The 25,536-nt window shown below is 48.1% G+C and overlaps 1 protein-coding gene across 1 annotated transcript; it reads right to left on the bottom strand.

Moving 5' to 3' along the window:
* Positions 1–241: 241 nt before the first annotated feature.
* Rsph10b (radial spoke head 10 homolog B) lies at positions 242–25,420 on the bottom strand. The gene is made up of 19 exons (XM_090324065.1): positions 25,291–25,420; positions 23,985–24,341; positions 23,321–23,396; positions 21,973–22,041; positions 19,354–19,527; positions 17,026–17,111; positions 15,963–16,083; positions 14,592–14,768; positions 12,920–13,279; positions 11,156–11,345; positions 9,517–9,631; positions 8,742–8,821; positions 8,518–8,666; positions 7,778–7,885; positions 7,388–7,531; positions 4,413–4,532; positions 3,201–3,291; positions 1,456–1,651; positions 242–812 (listed from the first exon to the last, which is right to left on the bottom strand). The coding sequence occupies exons 2-19, from the start codon at positions 24,239–24,241 to the stop codon at positions 638–640; spliced, it is 2,688 nt and encodes an 895-aa protein (XP_090180191.1). The 5' UTR covers positions 24,242–24,341; positions 25,291–25,420; the 3' UTR covers positions 242–637.
* Between the last annotated feature and the right edge of the window lie 116 nt (positions 25,421–25,536).

Raw genomic sequence — 25,536 nt, 5'->3', positions numbered from 1 at the left:
GCTCACGCCTGTAATCCTAGCTACTTAGGAGGCTGAGATTTTAGGATCAAGGTTCAAAGCCAGCTCGGGCACAAAAGGACCTGAGACTCATCTCCAGTTAACCTCTAGAAAATGCGAAGTGGGGCTTGGCTCGAGGGTAGGGTGGTAGCCTTGAGCTGAAGAGCTCAGGGACAGCATCCATGAAGAAAGCATACACGGACTGGGGACCAAGCCAGCCTGGGCTGTTATCTCAAGATGGTATTTGGAAAATAAAGCACAAAGGGCAGAGGCATGGCTTGGTAATAGAGCACCTGCCTGGCAAGCAAGAGGCCCTGAATTCAAACCTAACCTACCAAGACCCACAGAGCCCCAGAGTGCAGTGGCGCCATCTGCCGTGTGGGCAGTGTGCAGAGGCATGTGTGGAAACATGAGCACCTCCCTCCTCTTCCACCTGAGTCAGCACAGGCTTGTAGCTGTCAAGGCGGAGTTTAATGCACGTTCATGGGCACGCACGCACGCATGCACGCACAGTCTGTCCCTGGGCAGGCCTTGCGTCCATGGCGGCATGGAGGGAGGCTGGACACAGCAGGTCAGGTGGAGGGCTTGGGAACCCAAGCTTTGCTGTGTAGAGTGGGTCCCTGCGTGGCTTCTGCTGCCTCTATTTCTTCTTCTTCTTGTTCCGGCTCATCCTGCTGGCTTGGGACATGGCCCTGTCCTCCTTGGGAGAGCCGAGCAGGAGCAGCGGGAGCACGGGCAGCGGTTCCACCAGCTCCCTCTCCTCTGCCATCTCAGTGGAGGACTCCTTAGTCTCCTCCTTCCTTAAGGTGATAAGTCTGGAAGCCCAAGCCACAGGTTAGCTGTGTTTGTCTTGAGCGTTTCGCCTGCTTCCCCCCCGCCCCGCATTGCCCTGCTGTGTGGCATGGCTGTCACATTGCAAAGCCCACCCATGCCTGTAATCCTCAGTGGGCTGCTTTCTGCACGCTGTGGCTCTGATCCCCGCCGCCCCCATCTTCCCCTTGGGGGAGATCGGTGTGATTCCATGGGACCACAGCGCAGTCTCATGGTCTGCCTGGGGTGGAGGGATGGGGGGGAGAGTGTGCAAGTCCCTCAAGGCCGAAAACCTCAGATGCCTTCCCTACTTCCCTCCCACCACACCCCTGCTGACACCCAGGGCCATGGGTTTGCTCCGCTTACAAGACAGCATGAGGCACTGTGTTCAATCTTGGCACTACCCAAAAAATAAGGAGATTTGTTCTTCCAGATATTCCATGATCCTGAGAAGTCCCGGTGTCAGGGACCAAGGATCAAACGAGCCCAGAGGCACCCATGACCATAAGTTACCAAGATTCTGGCAAATGCAAGGCCAAATGGTTCCTCCATCTCTCTGAGTATCCCAGGCATGCAGACAACGCTGTGTGCCTGCACTACAAGCCAGATGCCTGGGGTCACAAGAGGAGGGGGACTGGGCTGGCACACCTGGCTTCCAGCTCCGCCTCCTCTGCCTTCCTCTGCTGGGCCAGCATGGCATCTTGAAGCTGCTTTTCCTTCAATTTCTCCTTGATGACTTCCTCGCACTTGTAGGCGTGGAAGAGCCTGTTCACGAAGAACATGTACAGCCTGCTAATCCACACGTTCACCTTCTCCTGCTCGCCCCGGCTTTTCTCCTGTTTCTCTGGAAGAAAAGGTTAGAGGCCTGAGCCTGCCTCGGGTCAGTGGGCTCTGAGGACCGAGGGCCCTGCCAGAGGCATCAGAGATCACATGGAACCAGCGGGCCTGCAGTGGATCAGGGCCCGTCCTCACTGCCTTTGAGTTGCCTCCAGCCTGTTCTCTTCTTGTTCCCTAAATAGTATAAATATTATGGTTTCTGGAATGAAGATTTCAGAAAATTTGTTTCAACTGGGTCTGCTGGCCCAGTCTGGGAGGGATTTTATGCAAGTTCTACCAGAAAGAACACAGGTTTGGAGCAGGCATGGGGCCCATGCCTGTAATCCCAGTTTCTTAGGAAGTAGAGATTGGAAGGATTGTGGTTCAAGGCCAGCCAGCCCTTACCAATAAGTCAGGCAAGGTGGTGCGTGCTTGTAATCTGAGCTACAAGAGGAGCTAGGTAAGAGGATAATAGTCCAAGGCTGGCCTCAAGCAAAAACCTAAAACCCCCTATTTGAAAAAAAAAAAAAAAAAAAGCTCGGTTATATATGGTTGATTCTCCAAATGAACACTGGGATCATTTTGTTCAATTGCTAAAACTGTTGGAAGTGGAATTAGCTGGTAGTTGGAATTAAATCTATAAATTATCTCTCTGGGCATAGTGACTCACGCCTGTCATCCTAGCTACTCATGAGGTTGAGATCTGAGGATCGAGGTTCAAAGCCAGCCCAGGCACTAAAGAACCTGAGACTCTTATCTCCAATGAACCATCAGAAAACTGGAAGTGGCACTGTGGCTCAAGGGATAGGGCAGTGGCCTTGAGCTGAAGAGCTCAGGGATAATGCCCAGGCCTAGAGTTCAAGTCCCACAACTGACAAAATTAAATAATTAAATAATCTATATTACTACAGTAATGACTCTCGCCAGGTATGTGGTATATATTTATTTTCATAACTTGGTTATGCTGATTTTGTTATTTGATGCTGTTAAGGTTGGCTTTTTTAAAAAATAATAATCTAATACTAATTCTCACATTACTGCTTCCTTAAATTTGTTTTTTGGGTGATACTGGGCAGACCTCACACTTGCTAGCAGTGACTGGGAAAAGCAAGGCCAGAGGTGTTCCCTGGGAAGAAAGAAGCAGGGTGCTGTCTGGGGGAGACTGAGGTGAAGAATGGGGTGTTTTCTGTTGTTTTTAACTTGGAAGGCCTCGTAAAACCAGACAGAGGGGCCCATGTGGGTAGGGCACACCTACAATTCCAACCATGAGGGCGGCATAAATAGGAGGATCACTGTCTAGGTGAGCCCAGTTGGCCTATCTCAAAAATAAAGCAAAAAGTCTGGGGATGGTAGAATGCTTAGCTAGCAAGCATGAGAGCCTGAGTTCAATCCCCAGTACCACCAAAGAAAATGAAAATAAAACAAGAGTCCTGAGACAGATGCTGGCTAAGGATGACGTGTGGGTGCCCTGCGAGCAGAGTGATTAGTACAGATCCCAGAGAACCCAAAGCCGGAGCCGCGTGTCCACACGTACACAGCCTGCTCTGCAACAGACATATTGAGGCTTTAATACTCACCATGCTGAGGCATAAACATCAGCTCCTTGCCTGTGGGTTTCAGATTCATTTTGGAACTTTTGTCTGCACTCATAGACTTCTTGATCCTGTGCTGTTACATTTTAAAAAAAATCATAAAGCAGAACATTATTACTTCTGTGTCATTGTTGGTTAAAGCTAGTTACCTAGGGACACCAGTGGCTCAGGCCTGTCATCCTAGCTACTCAGGAGACTGAGATCTGAGGATTGCAGTTCAAAACCAGCCCAGGCAGTGAAGTGTGAGATTCTTATCTCCAATAAACTACCAGAGAGAGAGAGAGAGAGAATAATTAAAGAGGTCATTCTTTGACTCTCATTGAGTGGAGATCTCTCTAGGTATGAATGAAGCCAGCCTTTCTGCTAATTTGGCTCAGTTGTGTGTTTCACTTTAGAGACGCTGTCTGACTGTGCAGCCCAGGCTCGCTTTACACTCGAGATCCCCGCCTTGTCCTCTTATAAGATTGCGTCACCAGACTCCACTAATTTGATGATTCTTATCCTGAATAACATTGAGATGTGTCCTCTCATTGAAGAGGGTGAACAGCAGAATTACTGCCTCTCTCCAAGCCCCAGAGAGAGAGAAGCGTCTTCCCTGGGACAGGGGAAAGCAATCAGGAATCCTAGGCATGGCTTCCAAGACTGGCTTTTCCCATCTTCACCTGAAGTCACCCTCCAATTACACACTTGTTCCCAGCCTGGACACTGGCTATTACCATGTTGACATTTACCGGAACAGGAATCATATCCAGAATGAACCCCTTCATCTGGCCCCCGGATCCCATCCTTACCCCTACACTCCTGTGTAAACAGCCACTGACTCCTTCAGTAATTCAAGCCCAACACCTCAGCCACCCCCACCCCACACCAGCCTCCCCACTATCTCCCACATCTCCAGAACCCCTTAGCCCTCACCCCTCCTCAGCCTAAGTTACCCTCACCTCTGACCTAGAGTTCCAGGAATTCCCTGACAGGTCATGTTGGTCTACACCCAGTCCAGTGCCCTCCTCCCCTCCGTCTCACCCTCTCTCCCACCTCCCCTCCCTCCCTTTTTCCCTTCCTCCCTCCCCCAGCATCAAGAAGCCCCTCAGTATCCATACAGGCACTGGGGCCTCAGCTGAGCTGATCCCTCTGAAATGCCCAGAAGTGTGGGCACCCCCACAGCCTGTGGCCCACCGCCCCGTCTGGGACACAGACCTCGGACCTTTTGGCTTTGACAGCCGGCAGGACGGCCAACTTGCTTGAAGAAGACTTGCTGCTGAGGCGTGTGATGTCGGACTCGTGGCTCATGACGGTACTGGTGCTCCTGCGAGCCTTCTGAACAAGGACAATGGAGATTCCCGTCTTTAACGAGGTGTCACTGGCTGGGAATTAGCATCATTAGCACATTGTAGGCCTATGGATGCACCTGTGAAGCCACAGTCTGAAAAGCTCCCCTGCCTCCCTCCCTCCCCCACGCTTTCCCTGTGAGGAAGGCTGGCGCCCAGTCACCCACAGGAGACTGGATTACAAGGGCTCTGGTCTGGTCAGTGGGGTCATCCGTCCATGGACTCAGCATTTGAAGCAGGAGGAAGTAAGCATGGGGGTCCCCCTGTCTCGCCCTGCGTCCTGGCTGCCATGAGATAAGCAGCTTCCCATGAAGCTCCAGCCTCGCCTCGGGCCTGAAGGTGAGGGAGCCAGGTGAGCATGGCGCATCCAGGTTCTAACACCTGTCGAATTCCTCCCTGGAACAGTATTCCATTGCATGTAGATACGTTCTGCTTGTCCATTCAGCAGTCCATGACTGTCATGCGTCCATGGTTTAGCTATTGTGAGTGAGGCTGCGAGGCCCCACTTTTAGGTAAATCTATCCAGCTGCTGAGTTGCTGTTCTCCATTTTCCATTCCCACTGACAAGGCGCATGCTTACAGCGCTTGGTATTCTGGGTTTTTAGCGGCAATCTTGTTTTACTGTGGTTTTGATTTTTATTTCCCTAATATTGGTAGCTCTTTGCCTACTCTATTAAATTGATTTGCTTTTTCTATTTTTTACCACTGAGTCATACACATCCTGTCTATTAGCTACTTACCAAACACATGGTTTGTAAATTCTGTCACATACTGTAAGTGGACAGTGTCCTTCAATGAAAGGTGTTTTGTTGGTGGTGGTTGGTGTTTCCGTGTGTGTGTGTGTGTGTGTGTGTGTGTGTGTGTGTGTGTGTGTGCACACACGCACGCCAGTCCTGGGGCTTGAACTCATGGACTGGGCACTATCTCTGAGTTTCTTTGCTCAAGCCTAGCATTCTACCACTTCAGCCATAGCTCCACTTCCAGGTTTTTGGTAGTTTAGTGAAGGGAAGAGTTTCACAGATGGTCCTGGCCTGGGCTGGCTTCAAACCCCAATGCTCAGATCTTAGCTTTTGAGTAGTTAGGATTACAGGAATGAGCCACTGGCACCCAGAAAAAAATTTTTTTGCCAGTCCTGGGGCTTGAACTCAGGGCCTTGGGCTTTCTCAAAGGTAGAGTTCTACCACTTGAGCCACAGCATCAATTCTGGTATGTGGTACTGAGGAATTGAACCAGGCAAGCACTTTATCACTAGGCCACATGCCCAGCCCCACCCAGAAAAAAGTTATTACTTTTTTCATGCTGCTCAGGATCAAACCCAGAGTCTTGTACCTGCTCAGCATGTAGCCTCGGCTTATCTATACCCCCGTCTCTCAGAAGACGTTACTGACCACAGCATATAGGCTAATTTTGACTAATTACCAATCTGCTGATAATGACCTTGGCTAACCTGTACATTGTCATTACATTCTCCCTGCAGGCCTTCACGATTACTTGTAGTGTAGGCTCCCATTCGCATGGTTACTTACTCCCTTACCTCTGTTTATCTGTGGATGTCTTAACTTCTCCTTTCAGCGTTGTTGGATGTGGGATTTTTTTAGTTCTTTAAGTCTTTTGAATATTAAAATATGAAGGTCCATTATCTTCTGGCCTCCAAAAGTTTCTGGTAAGAAATCTGCTGGTGATCTTGTCAAGGATCCCTTGACAAGTGTATGTGCACACAACAACAGAGATGATCTTAACCAGCGTGGTTACATTGTGTTTTAGTGCGGATCTCTCTCTCTCTCTCTCTGAGGTCTTCTATTGTTGAGCTTCTGGGATATTTCTCTTCCCTTGAATGTGGCAAGGTTTCCTAAAGGAAACCATTCTACCTCAGCGTCCCTCAGTGGCAAGAGCACGAGACATTGCTGGGACCAAGTGACAGGATGGCTTCACTGCTGAAATGACAGATCTCTGGGGGCCTCAGTCCATACCCACCAACCAGGCAGAAGGGAGCAATGACAAGGTTGGGCCATGACATTTCTAGAAAGGATGGGGAGAATCAATTCCTGGACCAGGGTTATAAAAAGTTAAACACCCGTCCAGGGGGTTTGCCTGGGAGCATATCCCAATAAACTTTCCTCTACTTGCAGAAAAAAAAAGTTAAACATCCATGATAAATCAACTTAAAGGCAAGAAAATGTTTATTTTGGATCCTGGTTTTCGGAGGATGTAAACTAGTCCTGGGCAAAAAACACAGTCTGCTAGATCCCATCTCAGTGGAAGAAGCTGGGCACACTGATGCATGCGTGTCACCCCAGATACAACAAGACACATAAAATAGGCAGAATGTGGGCCAAGCATGAGACCCTATCTCGAAAATGACCAGTGCAAAACAGAGCTAGGAGCATGGCTCAATTGGAAAAGCATCTACCTAACAGGCACAGGGCCCCGAGTTCAAACCCCAATAACACACATGCACACAAAAAAGCGGGCGAGAGATCACAGTCTACAGGCATGCTCCATCTCTTGCCATATGATACTCTGTACCTAAGGATTACCAGAAAAAAAGGTCATCCCTCACCTCTCAACCTGCAGAACAGGGAATGTGACATCTGACAGTGAGGCACGCCGGCTTTGCTAATGTGCTCAGTCAATATACCTCCCCCCTGAGCCATGAGCAAGTAATATATTTTTAACCCTAGCTTAAAACAACAAGAAACCCATATATACCTTTCCAAAGGTGAAATGCCATCATCCACTTTTCTTAAGTCTTACTGGGTTTTCCTGGAGTGGATACGACCCCAGATAAATCAAGGCAAATGTCACTCTTCCACATAACTATTCATTAGCCCTCCACGTGCTTACCTGGTTTATTATCGTGTAAACGCTCCCATGTTTCTTTCTAAGAAAATCAGTGCCAGGCAGGTTTAAACAGGACTCAGTCACTTGGTCAGGAATATAATTGAGCGCAAAGCACAAGAGAGCTTCGAAAAATTCCAGGAAAACCAACTGCAAGGAAAAAAGAAGGAAAGGAAGCATGGGAGGCCTGCTTCCTTCTAGCAGGAAGTGGTCTACAAGCATTTCCTGGAAATAGCCAAAATCAGCCTCTGGTGTCTTAAACATCTTTATACCAGAGTGTATTTATCTGCCTAGGGATGTAGGGATTTGGGGTCAGGAGACTGTCAATTGAATGTGTTTCCTGTTGCCTCCCTGAACTGAGTCTCGACCCGTGCGTGGTGCTACAGCTGTACACACCTCAAATTCAAAGTTGCTGTCAATTCCATCATGCACAAAGGGGTTGTCCTCAGCAATTACGAGCATAAACTTGGTTGCTGTCATTTCTTTATTTATCATCCTGAAGTCCTGTGAAAGAAGAAAAAAGTCCCAGCTAATTGTTAACTACCTATAGTAATAAACAGGCATTCTAGTGTGTGTGTGTGTGGTATCGCATGGACTTTCCAGTCTGGCTTTGAGCTGTGATCTGCAAATCTCAGCTTCCTAAGTAGCTAGGATTACAGGCGTGAGCCACCAAGCAAACATCTATTTTAGTGTGAACAGAACCTTTTCAGAGCATCAGTATCTTAAGAGCTGCTCATATTGCAAAGCCTCCTGGAACTCCCATCGTGATCCCTTTTGAGTCCTGTTTCCAATGCTAGGACCGTGGGTAGATGGACGGCCTGCAGATGGACGCCATATAGCTGCACAGACTGGAAAGCAGTGGGGACACAGGAAGTCCAGGGGCATGCAGCCCCAAATTACTCTCTAGAGACTAAGCCACCGAGGCTTCGGCCATCCCCAAGCCACAGCCACCCCTCTTTGCAGAAGAGGAGGATGATGGGACAAGTCCCTGAACCCACTGCCCCCCCACCCCCATTCTGGAAGGAATGGAGCTGGGAAACGTGCACTGTTGGGAAAAGACCTGTGGGTGCTCAATGGATCCTTGAGTCAAATGAAAATACAAAGCCATTATCAACCCCAAGTGATGTGGAGCTCACATTCAGCATCCAGAGGAAGTACCTCATCTTCATTGTGAGCTCGTGGGGCTGAGCTCTGTTTGGTCTGCAGTAAGCCATGTAAATCTCCCAGCACTTATCGATGTAATTCATGGAGTAGAGCGTCCGCTGCTGCTCACTGAATAAGTTTCCTGACGACAGAGCGGTGAAGAAATGATTTGGAATTATTCAGGTGACAGTGACTCCAGACCTCTTCCTCTACTTACCTCTTACCCGGCAGGCGTTGGGGCGAATGTTCTCAGTCATCAGTTTGGTAAAGCACAGAGACAGGGATGGGCTTCTGTTTCTGTGACAGAAAATAATGTAGTGACAGCTCCCTCGGGAGGCCCACGTCACCCCGCTTTGTAAGTGTGCACCCCACTGTCTGCTACCCAGTGGTGGATGGAAAGGACACATGGGCCCACGGAGGGGAATCCTGCCTGGCCTCCTCGATCTTGAGCGGGGGGAGAATATCATGGGTCATGATGAGAAGGGTAGCACCCCACCACCGCAATCCCCAAAGTCCACAAGCAAAGACAAGAGGCAACTGATGAGGATGCACACACCAGCTTGTTTGTTGGTGCTGGGGCAGGAACTGGGGGCCTTGTAATGCCAGAAAAAAGCCAGAAGTGATGCTATGGCTCAAGTGATATACCACTAGCCTTGAGTAAAAGAAGCTCAGAGACAGTGCCCAGGCCCTCAGTTCAAGCCCCAGGACTGGCACCAAAAAAAGAAAACAAAAAAGTTCTTTTCAAAAGGACTGACCGATAGCACTTTTGCATTAAGCTTGACAACAGTGGCCATTCCAGAAGAAAGCTATCTGGGTACTGATTGCGCATTTCCAGGGGTTATTTCAGGGGCTATGCCCCTTCGTGGCAGTGTCTCACTCCCAGAGACTCCTGTGTGGGGTGTGGGGACAATGGATGGCCCATAGAGGACTGAGGACAACTGCAGTGAGCCAAGTTCCGGCCACAGCTCAGAAGAATACAAAGAGGCACTTACTGGAATTCTTTGTGATGAATGTGGTATGCCAGCTGCAGGAGGTAACTCAAAAAGTTTCTCAGAAGAATTGTTCTGAAAGGAGAGTGAATCTCTTCCACGGGGATGCTGTTGTTGACTGCAATAAACAAAGATGGAAAGGATACAAAACATTTTCATTTGTGAGGGTCCCAAGACTATGTTTTCTTGGCAACACAACTAACAGGATACCCAGGAGCTGAGGCTGGGCCTCTGTCTTCTTCTTCTTTTACAATGTTTACTTTTTGGAAGTGCTGAGATGGAACTCAGGGCCTTGAAAGTGCTAAACAAGCACTCTATTGATGAGCCATGCCACCTTCCCCAGGGGTTTTGAGACAAGCTCTCCCTGTGTAAGCACAGGCTGGCCTCGAACTCTCCGTCTTCCTGCTTCAGCCTCCTGAGTGCTGGGGTTCCAGTAGGAACCACCTGGCCTGCCTCCTTATTTTACAAGACACTTAAGATTCTTTGTCTTCACTTTTCAAAGCAACAGTTTTCTTTTCTTTTTCTTTTTCTTCTTCTTTTTTTTTTTTTTTTTTTTTTTTTTTGCCAGTCCTGGGCTTGAGCTCAGGGCCTGAGCACTGTCCTTGGACTTTCTCAAGGCTAGAGCTCTACCACTTGAGCCTCAGCACCACTTCCGGCTTTTTTCTATGTATGTGGTACCGAGGAATTGAACCTGGGTCTTCATGAATGCTAGGCAAGCACACTACCACTAGGCCAAACTCCCAGCCCTAAAGCAACAGTTTTCTTAATAGTAATTCTAAGAAGATTTTAGATTTTTTTTCCTTTTTTTTTTTCTTCTTCTTTTTTTTAATGTGTCAGTCCTGGGGCTTGAACTCAGGGCTTGAATGATGCTGTCCCTGAGCATTTTCACTCAAAGCGAGTACTCTACTACTTTGAACCACAGCATAACTTCTGGTTTTCTGGTGGTTAATTTTTTTGTCTTTTTGGTCGGTCGTGGGACTTGAACTCTGGGCCTGGGCACTGTTCCCAAGCTCTTCAGCTCAAAGCTACCACCCTACCCCTTGAGCCACAGTGCCACTTCTGGTTTCTCCGGTGGTTAACTGGAGATAAGAGTCTCACAGACATTCATGCCCAGGCTGACTTTGAACTGAGATCCTCAGAGCTCAGCCTCCTGAGTAGCTAAGATTCCTGAGGTTTGGCCTATCTTGGTTTCTTAAAAGTAGGGAATTGGAGGTCAGGTAGTTCAGTTTTCCAGAATTCAGCTTCAAGGAGTAAAACCTTTAAGGCTGTTGATTTTCTCACTTTGTAATCTGAAATCCAGTCCCACCTGTGGCTCTTCCTGGGCATCCCTGCTTTCCCTTGACAGTCAGCGCTGCTCCCTACAGAGCCAGGCAGGCAGACCTTGCTGCCAGGGGCTGGGAGGAAATAGTGAGGCTTTGTGCTCCAGACCCACTAGTTTTCCATCATCTCTAGAGTGCAGGATAAGCCACCTCTGCCACAGAGCCCAGGCCTGCACTGGCTTCTGTCGCTCCCCTCCGCCCTCCTCCCTGCCTGCCTCTCTCCTCCTGGCCTCCCCCCTCCTTCCCCCTGCTCTTGGCCTTTAGGCGCCGTGTGGCAGGTGGCATGATGGAAGACTGGCAAGGTGGTGGCCTGGCAGACTCACTGCTTAAGACCCTGTCCATCTCAGCAATCGTGATATTGTGGTGATGGAACTTGCAGTCCTTTAGAAATCTCCAGAAGCGGAGCTTTGTCATCAGGAAAGTGTTATCTAGTGAGTGGTCCCATCCCAGGCTGCTGTAGAAGTAATAGATTCTTCTTAACTCCGTAATGTTTCTTAAGATGGCATATTCCACCTGGAAGGAAGCAGGCAGGGGTGCTCTCAGATCTAAAGTACACGAGGACAGGAAGGCAGCGTGGCCCCCACTACACAGGGCACGCCTCCCCAGCCCCCCCCAGCAGGAGCTTCTGTGGCTGCCAGGAGAGGGAGCCCAGCAGGGAAGCAGATGGAGATAGGCCATTTCTAACTCTCAAGGCATTTCAGGATGAAAAGTAAAAATGATTGCCACCTGGCCACACTGTAAACTACTCCTTAGTCGTCCTAAGTGTGTAGGGGACGTCTCAAAAGTGCAATTGCAAAATTCTCTCAATTTGGGTCATGTAGTTGGATTCTTTTTGTAAAAGCCTATATGATTGTATGTTGAAATATAGAATTTGGGGGGTCAGTCGTGGGGCTACTTGAACTCTGGATCTGAGCACTATCCCTGAGCTCTTTTGCTCAAGGCTAGCGCTCTACCACTTGGAGCCACGGTGCCACTTCTGGTTTTCTTATTTCATTAGACAGAAGAGTCTCACAGACTTTCCTGCCTGGGCTGGCCTTGAACTGTGATCCTAAATAGCTAGGATTACAGGCATGAGCCACAGCGCCTGGTGAGACATAGAACTTTTAATACCTACATGTCCTGATATGGAACGCTAAGTGAATGTTCTGTATAATATTCATATTAAACTGTAGGGAAGCCAGGTGGGAGGCTCACAGCTGAAATCCTAACTACCTTGGAGGCTGAGATCTGAGGGCTGTGGTTGAAAGCCAGCTTGAGTTTATCTCCAATGAGCAGCCAAAAGGCTGCAAATGCTGTGGCTCAAATGGTAGAGCATTAATCTTGGACAAAAAGAAGCTCGGGACAATGCCCAGGCCCTGATTTCTAGCCCCAGGACTAGTACACAAACAAACCAAAACCACTGTAGAGAGATGGGGAGAGGTAAATAATGTACTGTGCAACCTTTTTTGTTTGTTTTTTTTTTTTTGCGGGTTGTGGAGCTTGAACTCAGGGCTTAGTTATTACTCTTGAGCTTTTAAAGGCTAGCACTCTACCACTTGCGCCACAGCAGCACTTCTGGCTTTTTTTTGTGTATGTGATACCAAAGAATTGAACCTAAGGCCTAGTGGGTAGAGTGCATGCTTTTACATTGTAGAGATTCAAAGAGGGCCTCACACCAGGGTGGTGGGGTAGAGAGTCCCCGAACCCGCGGGGCAAAGGCACATCTCAGCACAGAGTCCACTCTGCTCCATAGCCAGCCCTAGACAGTGTACCCACAAGGGCCCCACAACCCCACTGAGTTTTGGGGGCTGTGAATGGAGAGGGGGTTGGGCGTTTGCCCTAGGTCCTACCAGTGCATAGCAGTCCATGTCTGCAGAACAGGGCACGGAAACACCCAGAACTATCTGTCTGTCTGTCTGTCTGTCTGTCTTGTCCAGGACACTCGCTCTCAAGGGCAGCCTCATAGAAGTGGCATGTTGGAAAGTAGGCAGAGAAAATAACGCAAGACAGTAATCCTGACTGCTTTCCCAAGCCTGGGGGCTTGTTGTCAGTGTGTGTGGGGGGGTGTGTGCCTGAGATGTACATGGAAAACTCTAGAAGGTTCTCACCTGGAGCTTCTCTTCAGCCTTGGCCTCCTCAGGGTACATATTCAGTAACAACGTGAGCTCCAGTTCAATGCCCGATCCTAACACGGAAGATCTGCCTTTGTCATCCACGTTTTTGGTTAGCTCTAGCAAATGAGGGACAGCAGAGGAACAGTCATGGCGGGAGGTGGTGGTGGAAATGTTTTTGGGCTCCCTGTAGCAACCTGTATTGGAGGAGGTGCCCGGCACCTTGCTGTCCACGGCTTCCTGGGAGGACGGCTCCAAGTAAGGCGTGAATTCACTCTTCAAATCTGGGATCTGTGTGAGGTGGTCGTTGGAAAACAGACCTTCGAACATATGGCCGTTCTTCAGAGTCAGTCTGCCCTGCAGGTGGAGAAAATGCTCCTGTGTTTGGAGAAAGTTCCCTTGCTTTCTTTATTTTTGTTGGCCTGGGTGCTGTCCTTGAGCCTTTTTGACTCAAGGTTAGTGCTTTACCACTTTGAGCCACAGCTCTACTTGTTTCTGTGTCTCTGTCTCTCTCTCTTAAACCATAAGCCTGGGTGCTGTCCCTGAGCTCTTCAGCCCAAGGCTAGCATTCTACCCTGTGACGGGCCCACAGAACCACTTGGTTTTCTCATGGTTAATTAGAGATAAGAGTCTCATGGACTTTTGTGCATGGCTGGCTTTGAACCATGAGTCTCAGATCTGGGCCTTCTGAGTAGCTAGGATTATAGGCATAAGCCATGGGCACTGAGCTCTTTTATTTTATTTTTTTAACTTTTTTAGGTGCTTTACTGAAGAGAAAAATCTCATTTCCTTTCTTGTCCAGGTTGGCTTCAAACCCAGGTCCTCTCAGCCTCTTAAGTAGCTAGGATTACAAGCACAAGCCATTAGTGCCTAGTTTGTGTATTGCTTTCTTGAGGATTCGGAGCTCCTCGTCCATAGAGAATCAAGCTTTCAGATTTCGTCTCCACCTCCACCTCTGCCTCTTCCTCCTCTTTTCCACCCTCCTTCTGTGCGTCTACCTCATCATCTCAGCCCAACTTGAAGCACTTCTGGCAAAGTAACCAGAAACGCACATATCACACAACAGGGTCAAAACCAGCTCAACAGGCGGAGCTGCTTCATTCCCAGAGAAGAGTTCCTTCTTTTCTGCTTAGTGGGATATGTGGATGTGAAGTCTGGAGTGCCAGCGGATACCTTGCAATCTTGGGAAAGGGGCAATGCCAGTGTGAAGCTGTCATGGCTAGACGAGAGAGAAATATACCATCACTGAGTCACTGACTCCAACCAACCCTGAAACCCACATGGTGCTTCCTCGCCTACTCCATCGGGGTCCTGGTAGCTCACGCCTATAAATCCTAACTACTCACGAGGATGAGATCTGAGGATCACAGTTCAAAGCCAGCCTGGACAGGAAAATCCATGAGACTATCTCCAGAAGTGGTTCTGTGGCTCAAGTGGTTGAGCGCTAGCCTTGAGAGAAAAAGCTCAGGAACAGCACCCAGGCCCTGAGTTCTAGCCCCAGGACCATCAAAAACAACAAAAGTCAGACTGTCTGTCTTAATATGACCTAACCATACCCCAAAGCACACTAATCAAATAACTTCTAAATATCCAGGAAATAGAAAACAGGTTAAGAACATGTTGTCTGCTGCCAAATGCCTAGGGCAGCGTCACCATAACTCTCACTCACTGGGCCATGCTTCTTATTGCAAATCCACTCGCCCTCGAAAACGGCTCCGCTGGCGTAGAAAAACTTCCCCTGTCCATGGCGGCACCCGTCCAGGAACTCCCCGATGTACTCGTTCCTCATGGTGTACTGGGAGCAGGGGATTCTCTTTTGAAACCACGTGTATTTTCCAAAGCCATTCTAAAGAGAGAGCACACTGCCGTCAGGAAGGCTCAATCCATGTCCTCCTCTTCCCTGAATCCACGGAAATCACAGTAGCAAAGGCAGGAAATTTTGTGAACCAGTCTCTTGACCTGAGGTAACTTATTTCAACCATTTTAGGTCCTTCAGCAATAGGATGGAAACAGCACCTGCCCTTACAGGTTGCATGTCAAGGTCAAAGACAGGCTGGTGCTGGTGGGTCACACCTGTAATCCTAGCTACTCAGGAGTCGGATCTGAGGAGCTCGGTCCAAAGCCAGCTAAGGCAGGAAAGTCTGTGAGATTCTTATCCCCAATTAACCACCAAAAAGCCAAAATTGGAGCTGTGGCTCAAGTGGTAGAGTGCTAGCTTTCAGCAAAAGAAATAAACAACTCAGCAATACACAAGGCCCTAAAGGCCTCAATACCAACACACACACACACACACACACACACACTCTCATAGTCAAAGATAGTGTAAATTTAGACCTGGCTGTTGGTAATTACTATTAGAAGCTATATACGCATCTGCTGGATGAGTGGACAAAATGGAGTCTGCCTATGTGATGGAATATTATTCAGCCCTAAAAAGGAAGGGAATTCTGATGTGTACTGTAACACAGATGAGCTTGAAGTCATTAAGGTCAGTGACAGGCACCAGTGACAGAAGGACGTGTGCTGTGTGGCTCCATGCAGCTAAGTACAGAGCACCCAGTAGCCCATGCAAGGCCCTGGGTTGCACCCCCAGCAGTGGGGGAAGCAAAGCAAAGAAAAAAAACTGTCTTAAGCCAATACAGTGTCCACTTTCACAAATCTAGAAAAGGAAAAGCGAATTAAAAACCAATGCCATACACCCGGAAAGTAACAACAAAGAGCCACAGTGGAACCCGGAACACGTCAGAGGAAGTCTAACACCCGTGGCTGGCTTTGTGGCGCAGTCACGGAATCGCTAAAGCTCTACAGAGCAAGGCTCACAGAGCGGGAACACAGATTGCTTGTGTTGGGAGAGAAAGAGAACATGGCCTAGAGACTTGAGAGACACCGCGAGGATGGACAGCAGGGAGTGCTGTCAACAGCCCTATGCCAATAAATAGGAATGAATCCACTCCGCGGATAACTCAAACTTCCAATGCTCACCCAAGGAAATAACCTAACGGGTAGCCTCTAAGGATGAGAGTGGCGTGGCAGTGCCTACCTGCACCCCCCTGTCCCAGTGGCCCATGTACTCCTCGTTGGTAGTCAGCCATCTCATTCTTCCCTCCCCGTGCCGGAGGTTGTCATCCCACTGGCCTTCATAGATGTTTCCAGATTTGTAACTGGGACAAAACAAAAACAACAACAAAAAAAAACCCAATGAGGCATGGTTGGCAACACAGCACACAACCTGGAGACCCCAGCACATGGGAGGCTAAGATAGGGGCTCCAGGCCAGCCTGACAAGCATAGCAAGCACAAGACCAGCCCCAGCTATAGAGAAAGACGCTGTAAATTAAGAAATAATTCGGACTCGCTGGGTGCTGGTGGCTCACACCTGTAATCCTAGCTACTCAGGAGGATCGAGGTTCAAAGTCAGCCCGGGCAAGAAAAGTTTGAGAGAGTCTTAACCCAATGAACCACAAAAGTGGAAGTGGAGCTGTGGCTCAAGTGTGCTAGCTTTGAGCACAAAAGCCAGTGATAGCACACAGGCCCTGAGCTCAAGCTCCAGCACTGGTACCAAAAACCCCCAAATGAATACAAAACAAAAAACCAAAAACCTTTGACTTAGCTTAATCTAAAATCAGGCAAATGTGTTATTGTTCAAGAAACAGTTGATGATGGAGATGTATGCCAGATATAAAGAATAATGAAAGACAGTTTCTAACTGTAATAAAGACTGATAGATTAAAATGGTGGCTCACACCTGTAATCCTAACTACTCAGGAGGCTGAGATCTGAAGCAGAAAAGTCCCTGTGAGACTCCTATCTCCAGTTAACCACAAAAAGCAGGAAGTGGCACTGTGGGTCTAAGTGGTAGAATGCTAGCCTTGAGCAAAAGATCTCAAGGTCAGTGCCCAGGCCCAGGGTTCTAGCCCTGTGAGCAACAATAAAATGAAATAAAATAAAATGGTACTCCAGTTTCTCTGTACAGTATTTTTATCAGTGGAGATTCTATAGGAGTGATTCAATATCCCGTCCTGTCCCCGGTCATAGCCCCCAGTCACATCCTGTCCCAGTCCCCGGTCATAGCCCCCAGTCACAGCCCAGTGCTGGCACACTCACCGTCGGATACCCCAGCCCTTCTTCACGTTGTGCACCCAGTCTCCCTCATACCACGAGCTGCCTTCTTGATTGTAATAAATGGTCCCCTGAAACAAATCATGTCATTAGAAAAAAAAAATCAAGTCACATAACATAGATGTACTACATGTAACGATCAAAACAAAACAAAAACTGACAGCTTTAAAAGCATACGTGTAAAAAAAAAAATAAAAGCATACGTGTGCTGGATGCCAGTGGTTCACACCTGCAATCCTAGCTAGGCAGGAGGCTGAGATGTGAAGATCACGGTTCAAAGCCAGCCGGGGCACAAAAGTCCATGAGACTCTTATCTCCAATTAACCACCGGAAAACTGGAAGTGAGATCGTGACTCTCAAGTGGTAGAACGCTAGCCTTGAGCTGAAGAGCTCAGGGACGGTGCCCAGGCCCAGAGTTTAAGCCCCACTGCACAGAAGAAGAGGGTTGTAAACCATTATTTCTTTTTCACTCAGACCTTTCATTACTGGGGTAGAAATCCCTGCTGGGGACAAGTGAAGGATGAAGGACTTGCTTGAGGGGCTCACAAGGACTCAGGGAGGACGCAGAATATGATGGTCAGAAGAATGAGGCAGATACTGCTTACCTCCTGGTGGCCAGGAAGTGGAGGGGAGGAAACCCTCAAGGACACACCCCCAGATTCTCGCCTAGGCTCCACCTCCTAGTTTCCCTCCAAATAGAACCAAAACAGCTGGGGCTGTGGGGGAATTTCACATTTAAACTTGACAAGGTGCCACGTTCAGGCACAGAATGAGGGCATTCACTGCATTCAACTCAATAGTCGGCTAAGCACTGGTGGCTCCAGTCAGTACTCCTAGCTACTCATAGGCTAAGGTCTGAAGATTGAGGTTGGAAGCCAGCCTTGCAAGAAAAAAATCTGTGATACTCTTATCTCCAATTAGCCAACAGAAAACTGGAAGTGGTTCTGTGGCTCCAAGTGCTAGCCTTGAGCAAAAGAGCTCACGATAGTGTCCATGCCTTGAGTTCAAGCCACCTCATTGGTGAAAAAATATCTGTTGAGGTTGGAGGCAAGGCTCAGGTGGTAGAGGACCAGCAGATATTGAGATTAAGCTCCTGTCTTGCACATGTTCCAATCTGTTCATGCCTGGCCAGTATGGATTAAACTAGTAGGTTCTTTCTTTCCTTATTTTCTAAAAACACAAAGTTAAGAATCTCAAAAAACAACTCCTGTTTATCATCCTAGACAGAAACACAAGACTCTTGGTACAAATGGTGCCCACAATGGCGTCCACTGCTGCTGTGTGAAATGATGCAGTTGCCACATGACCCAGAGGCCTGAGGACCAGTCCTCACATGCTGGCACCCACATCCACAGCAGCGGCAGTCCTAACAGCCCAAGTAATGTCTATCAGCAGATAAGCGGTGCTGGTAACAGGCAAATGATTACAAGGGAGTAGTTGTTGGCTGTAAAAAGAATGGAGTACTGATACAGTAAAATACGAATGAGCCTCAACAGACATGATACAAAGTAAAAGTAGATAGGTATAAAGTCTCGTGTAATAGAATTCACGTAGATGAAGACGGAGCATGGCCTAGTGGTGGAGTGCTTGCCTAGCATGCATGAAGACCGAAGTTCAATTCCCCGGTACCACATACATAGAAAAAGCTGCAAGTGGTGCTGTGGCTCAAGTGGTAGAGTTCTAGCTTTGAGAAAGCCCAAGGACAGTGCTCAGGGCCTGAGTTCAAGCCTCACCACTGGCAAAAAAAAAAAAGAAAAAAGAAAAAAAAACCTGCCTATTGAGTGGGGTTTTAAATGGGGGTGCCGAGAATGTTTGTGGGTAAAAGGTGTATAACAACATGCATGGACTTAATACCTCACAATCATATGCTTTCAAAACAATTTTATCCAGGCATAGAGTTTCACGCCTATTTATAATATCAATTCTGAGGCTGAGGCAGGAGGACCACAGTCTAAAGTAGGCCTAGGCAAAAGCAAGAGAGCCTTTGGAAAATGAACTAAAGCAACCAGCTAGGAATTAGGCTCAGTGGTAGGGTACATGAAAAAAAAATCCATCCACTAAAACCTAGAGGGGAACAGTGCTCTTGGCTCAAGTGTACAGTGCTTACTTGTTTATGTACAAGGACTGGAGCTCAAATCCCCAGCACCACCAAAGAAATTCATCAACTGTAGAGCCGTGTGTGTGTGTGTGTGTGTGTGTGTGTGTGTGTATTCCCCCGGTACTTGGAATCTGCTGTGTCTGTATGTCCCATCTTCCTGCCGTGTGTGTGTACTGTGTGCCCTATCGGGCTCTGCCCCCAGCTGCCTCCCATACCTTGCCGTGCTTCTTGCCGTCACACCAGTAGCCCATGTAGGATATGGGTTTCTTGCTGAACTTGAAGATGCCGAATCCGTTTCTGATGCTGTTGAGCACCTCGCCTTCATATGTGCTGCCGTCCAGCCACGTGTACACGCCGTGGTTCATGGGAATGTTCTTCACGAAGTCCCCCTGAGGAATGGCGGCCGTTGGTGAGGCACCTGGACAAGCCCTGTCCCGCTCCCCTCCTCTGCCCTCTCCCCTCAGCCCCTGACCCTGTCTTTCCTTCTGTCCTCTCTCCCCACCCCTCCACTGAGCTGATGAAAACATCAGGAAGTTGTGTGCAGACACAGGCCCAGAATAAGAATGCAGGGCAATGTCTGTTCACTCTGGCACATGTGCAGGACCAGCCGCAGCGTGACTCCACGCATATACGCGTGTAGCATGGAACCCGTCTTTCCCCCCCCCCCGTGCTTCATCACAAACATGCAGACCTGGTGGCTGGCAGCCTTCTGAAGGCTGGCTCTGCAGAGGCCCAAGTTGTCTGGGGTCCATGACATGGCTAGGATCCAGGAACAATGGGATCTCTTCCCATGTGTGCATGTGTGCACACACTTATGTGTACACACACACACACACACACTCACACATGCGCGTGCGTGTACTCATGCACATGCACTGGGGATTGAACCTAGGGCCACACACACGCACCAAGCAACACTCCACCACAGATTCCAGGAATCTGAGCTGACTGCCAATTGGCAGAGGGAAATGGATATCTGGTCACCTGGTTCCATCTGCCTAAGGGCGGATCTTTGGTTTTTCGTGCAGGTACTAGGATTTGAACTTAGAGCCTGGGCTCTAAGCTTTTTTGCTCAAGGTTGGCACCCTAACACTTGAACCACAGCTCCACTTTTTAATAGTTATTTGGAGATAAGAATCTCATGGGGGCTGGGAGTGTGGCCTAGTGGGAGAGTGCTTGCCTAGCATGTATAAAACCCTGGGTTCAATTCTTTGATACCACATACACAGAAAATACTTGAAGCAATAGTGTGGCTCAAGTGGTAGGGTGCTAGCCTTGAGAAAATTCATGTATAGTGCCCAGGCCCTGAGTTCAAGTCCAAGGACTGGAGTAAAAAAAAGTCTCATAAACTTTCCTGCCTAGGTTGGCTTTGAACCATGATCCTTTGATCTCATTTTTCTGAGTGGCTATGTCTGTAAGTGTGAACACTGGTGCCTGGCTTGAAGATGCTTCTGGGAGCTGGTTCTACACACAGAGCCTCCTGCCTGGGCGGAGGCAGGTCTCTATGCCTGCAAGAAGGGACCCCCTCCACATCCTTTGACTCCTGGTTGTTTCTACAGACAGTAAAGCAAAAGGGCTTCTTTGGTAGTATTGCCAGGCAAGACCCAGGTTCAATTCCTTGGCACTACATACATAGAAAAAAAAAAGCTGGAAGTGGTGCTGTGGCTCAAGTGATAGAGAAAGTCTAAGGACAGTGGTCAGGCCCTGAGTTCAAGCCCAGGACTGGCAAAAAAAAAAAAAAAACAACCAACAACGGTGCCAGGAGCATGCATTTCAAATGCCCCATTGCCATTTAAAAGTGCATGACGCTATGAATACATATAGAGATTTCCACACCAGCACTGCAGCACTCCTGTGCTTCAGGGGTAGGAGTGGCAGCCACTGAGAAAATAAATCTGTTCCCAGCAACCAGTTCAAAAATACACATTCCCTCAGCCTGGCAACTCACATGGTTTCCCAGAGACCCAGAATGCAATGCCAGTGACCAGAGAAAACAGAGCTGGATCGAGGGAGACAGCTCATCGATAAAGGCTTACAAGACAATACACAACCAACTATTTGTGTGTGAAAAGAATTAAACATGTGTATGTGTACTTTATACACACACCACATACACCACTAGTAACAACCAAGGAAAGAAATGGTCATTTCTGGCCACCCTGTACTCTGTTCCTTTGGTTGTATGCATTTTTTGACTCAATGCTTTTGTGAAAAAGAGTATGTTCCTCCTCCTCCTCCTCCTCTTTGCCAGTCCTGGGGCTTGAACTCAGGGCCTAAGTACAATTTCTGAGCTTCTTCTTTTTTTTTTTGCCAGTCCTGGGCTTGAGCTCAGGGCCTGAGCACTGTCCTTGGACTTTCTCAAGGCTAGAGCTCTACCACTTGAGCTTCAGCACCACTTCTGGCTTTTTTCTATGTATGTGGTACTGAGGAATCAAACCCGGGTCTTCATGCATGCTAGGCAAGCACTTTAACCACTAGGCCAAACTCTCGGCCCTCTGAGCTTCTTTTGCTCAAGGCTAGTACTCTAGCACTTGAGCCACAGAGTCATTTCTGTCTTTTTTTCTGTGGATGTGATACTAAGGAATGGAACCCAGGGCTTCATGAATGCTAGGCAAGCACTCTACCACTAGGCCACATTCCCCACCCCGTGAGATTCTCATCTCCAATTTAAAATCTGAAGAGGTGCTGTGGTGCAAATGTTAGAATGTTAGCCTTGAGCGAAAAAAGCTCGGAGACGGTGTCCAGGCTCTGAGTTCAAGCCCCACAATCAACAACAACAATACACAAACACATAAACTTCACATTCCCAGCTTAGAACTCTTTCTTTGCTTTACCTCATACTTCACTCCATCAGCCCAAATGTACGTCCCATGGCCATGCATGAGGCCTTCCGAGAACATTCCCTTCAAAACAAACAAGACGGCGAGCTCTTAGAACAGAGGGGGAGAAAGTGTGTGTGTGTGTGTGTGTGTGTGAGAGAGAGAGTGTGTGTGTGTGTGTGTGTGTGTCCTAGGCACTCAAGGCTAGTGTTTTACCTTTTAAGCTACACTTCCACCTTCAGCTTTTTGCTGGTTAATTGGAGATAAGAATCTCCTGAACTTCTATGCCTGGGTTGATTTTGAACCAGCAGGGATGTCAGGCCTGAGCCTAGCCAGAGTGGTCGATTTTAGCACCTGAAGCAGTTCACAGTTCAGTCTCAGAGCTGAGCCCTGTAACTTTGTCACCCTGTCTGTCATCTGCCCCAGTGAGAGCCCTGCTCTAAGAGCCGCTGCTCAGTGACCTTTCCTGATCACAGAGGGATCCCAGGAGAGGTCCACGAATGCCACATTGTCTGTGGCTTCCTCTCCCACATATCAATAGAGAAAGAGTTACAAGTAAAATAATTTCTGGGAAATTAACATGACTATGTAAAAATATTGATTCATGAGCCAGATGCCTGTAGCTCATACCTGTAACTACTCAGAACGCCAACTGGCTACAAAGTCTGGGGTCTATGGCTCAAGTGGTAAAGCACTCGTACAGGCTTAGGGACAGCACCCAGGTCCTGAGTTCAAGCATTAGGACATACATGCACAAAAATATATTGATCTTTAGATCTCCGCCTTCTGAGTAGTTAGGATTACAGGCGTGAGCCACCAGTACCTGGCTCATTAAATTATTATTATTTTTGCCAGTCCTGTGCCTTGAACTCAGGACCTGAGCACTGTCCTTGGACTTTCTCAAGGCTAGCGCTCTACCACTTGAGCCACAGCACCATTTCTGGCTTTTTTCTATGTATGTGGTACCCAGGAATCGAACCCGGGTCTTGGTGCATGCTAGTCAAGCACTCTACCACTAGGCCAAACTCCCAGTCCTCCTCAAATTATTTTAGGAAGGTTACTTGCATGCTTGAAAGTCTTGTTATTTTGTGGGCATCCTGAAACAAATCCCTCATAATGAGGAATGACTATTCTCACTTTAGTGATGGTCCTGTGGTTGGGACAACAAAATGGGAGAGGGTGGCAGAAGCAGTCTCCAATAGCTTTTCTTTTATATATGTAATCAGTCTGTAACCTATAAACTCAGCATGAGGTACTTCCAATTCCTTCTGAAGACCCCATCAATGCACTTCCTGAAGACTGGCAAATCTAAAACTCTGAAAGAGCCCCTAGCCCAGCCCTGCAGGTTTTGCCCACAACTTACACAGTAGGTGGCGCCACCTTGAAACTGGGCAAAGCCTTCTCCTTCATACAGCCCTCGAACTTGCTCCCCTTCGAACCTACAAAGAAAGTCCAAATTAATGAGTGCCGTAAACAAGCCTAGGTTGACAGAGGATTGAGATCTACAGTCAGAAAATAGGACAAGACATCATAGTGCATACCTGTAACCTTAGTTATAGAGGAGGCATAGACAGTTTAAGGCCAACCAGGGCCAATACTTTAGACCCAATCTCAAAACGCAAGCCATCTGTGGTGGTACACATTTTCAATTCCTGGTTAGGTGGGGTAGAGGAAGGAGGATCATTGTCCAGGGCTAATGCTGGGCTGAGATCTGATGTTAAATGTCCACTAAGGAGTTAAAAACTATAAATATGAGCCAAGTGATAGTGGCTCATGCCTGTAATTCTAGCTACTCAAGAGGCTGAGAGCCTACGATTATGGCTCAAATCCAGGTTAGGCAGGAAAGTCTATGAGACTTCCATCTCCAATTATCCACCAAAACAATCCAAAACAAACCTGGAAGTGGAGCTGTGGCTCAAGTGATAGAATGCCAGCCTTGAGCAAAAAAGCTCAGGGGCAGTGCCCAGGCCCTGAGTTCAAGCCCAGCACTAACCTGACCTTCCCTCCATATCCTCTTCATGAGTTACCTTTCCACTATGAGCTTGGTTAGCACAGGCTCTTCGAACTGAGTGGTATCTTCAGGCTCAGGAATACTTTGTGATTCTCTTTTAAGGATTGATGGGGTAGATGGCACTTCCAATGGCAGGCTGGCACCAGCTGAGGGCAGCTCTTGTTTAACAGCGCTGCCATCTTGCTTGAATAAGTCTGGATAATCAGAGAGAGAGGAGGGAGAACGGGTTGACTTATCTCCTTTCTTGTCTGCTTTCTTCTTTTCTTTCTCCATCGCCTTTGGGAGACCTATGATTTTACTTTCTATATACAAATATCTGATGAATGAGTCCTTGGCTCTGCAGTTGTTGGTTTCAAAGCATGGATGAGTTTATCTGAAACAACAACACACACATATACACACACACTAATCTCTCTCTAAATACTTGGAAGTTTCACTTGTACCAGTTTAGCCTTACAGCACAATATTAGCCTATGAATGTCTAGAGAAAAAGAACTACAAGTATCACGTATCAGGTTATAAAAAAATAATTGCTGAGCGCCACTGGCTCACGCCTGTAATCCTAAACTATTAAGGTGGCTGAGAGCTGAGGATAACAGTTCAAAGACAGCCCAGGCACTAAAGTCCATGAGACTCTTATCTCCAAGTAACCACCAGAAAACTATAAGTGGCCCCATGGTTTATGGAGTAGAACGCTAGCCTTGAGTTGAAGAACTCAGGGACAATGCCCAGGTCCAGAGTTCAAGTCCCATGACCAATAAAAAAATACTATACTCATAGGCAGTTGCCATCAGTGTGTTAGAATTATTATTCTTTTGACATCTGTTGTCTTAGGTTGACCTTTCCATGAGAATGGCTGCAGAACTGCTAAGATCTTGCAGACTGTCGATTTGTGCTTTCCAATCCCCCTTCCATATAAATGAGCATCACAACCATCACCAGCAACCCTGAATTCTTAAGCATGTTGCCTGATGCCTACCGGCCTTGGATGTCCCCTAGGAGAAATACAAGAGTACAACGTCTCCTGATAAGATGTGAGAAAAACCTGTATCATGTAGGATCAAATAGTACTCTGCTTGCTTGCAGAGTGGAGGGGCGGGGTTGTTCCAAATCCATAGTTTCCATGGCCCCCCAAATGCCCTTCCCCCCACATCCTAGTCCCTGCTTCAGGTGCTTGGAGGCATTTTTCTAGATACTCCACTTGCCCTGTCTCTTCCTGGGGCACAGCCAGCTCTCTTCTCTACACTCAGGCAGGCCTGGCAATACAAGTCAAATCACAAATAGCATTTTGTCCCCCAGGATAGCCCTCACCAGTGGCGCACCTGCACTGGTTCTAGAGGCCGAGAAAGATGCTGGCCCTGATGTCCACACGGCCACCCTGCACACAGCACCGGCCTGGGGTGTCTGGCGGCTCCCACTCTGCCAAGGGCTACAACCACTACTAGCACAGGCATCCGGTAAACGGAAGCAGGTGTCTCCAGGCAACCAGATGCAAGCTCTGCCCCTCGCCTGCCCTGCCAGCCCTTAAAGGGGCAATGACACCCAGGCAAAGGAGCCAAGCATTCCAC

The sequence above is a fragment of the Megascapheus bottae genome, chromosome 34 (genome assembly GCF_031878675.1).
Source record: "Megascapheus bottae isolate mThoBot1 chromosome 34, mThoBot2.hap1, whole genome shotgun sequence".
In the NCBI taxonomy this organism is placed as follows: domain Eukaryota; kingdom Metazoa; phylum Chordata; class Mammalia; order Rodentia; family Geomyidae; genus Megascapheus; species Megascapheus bottae.
Note: the sequence above shows the minus strand (reverse complement) of the source record. Positions and strands in the feature narration are given on the sequence as shown.

Coding starts and splice junctions, on each gene's coding strand:
- Rsph10b (XM_090324065.1), bottom strand. CDS start 24,241: ATGGAGAAAGAAAAGAAGAAAGCAGACAAGAAAGGAGATAAGTCAACC. Junction 22,042..23,320: donor AAGGTGGCGCCACCTACTGT/GTAAGTTGTGGG, acceptor TTTGTTTTGAAG/GGAATGTTCTCGGAAGGCCT. Junction 1,652..3,200: donor GATGTTTATGCCTCAGCATG/GTGAGTATTAAA, acceptor CTTTTCTTCCAG/AGAAACAGGAGAAAAGCCGG.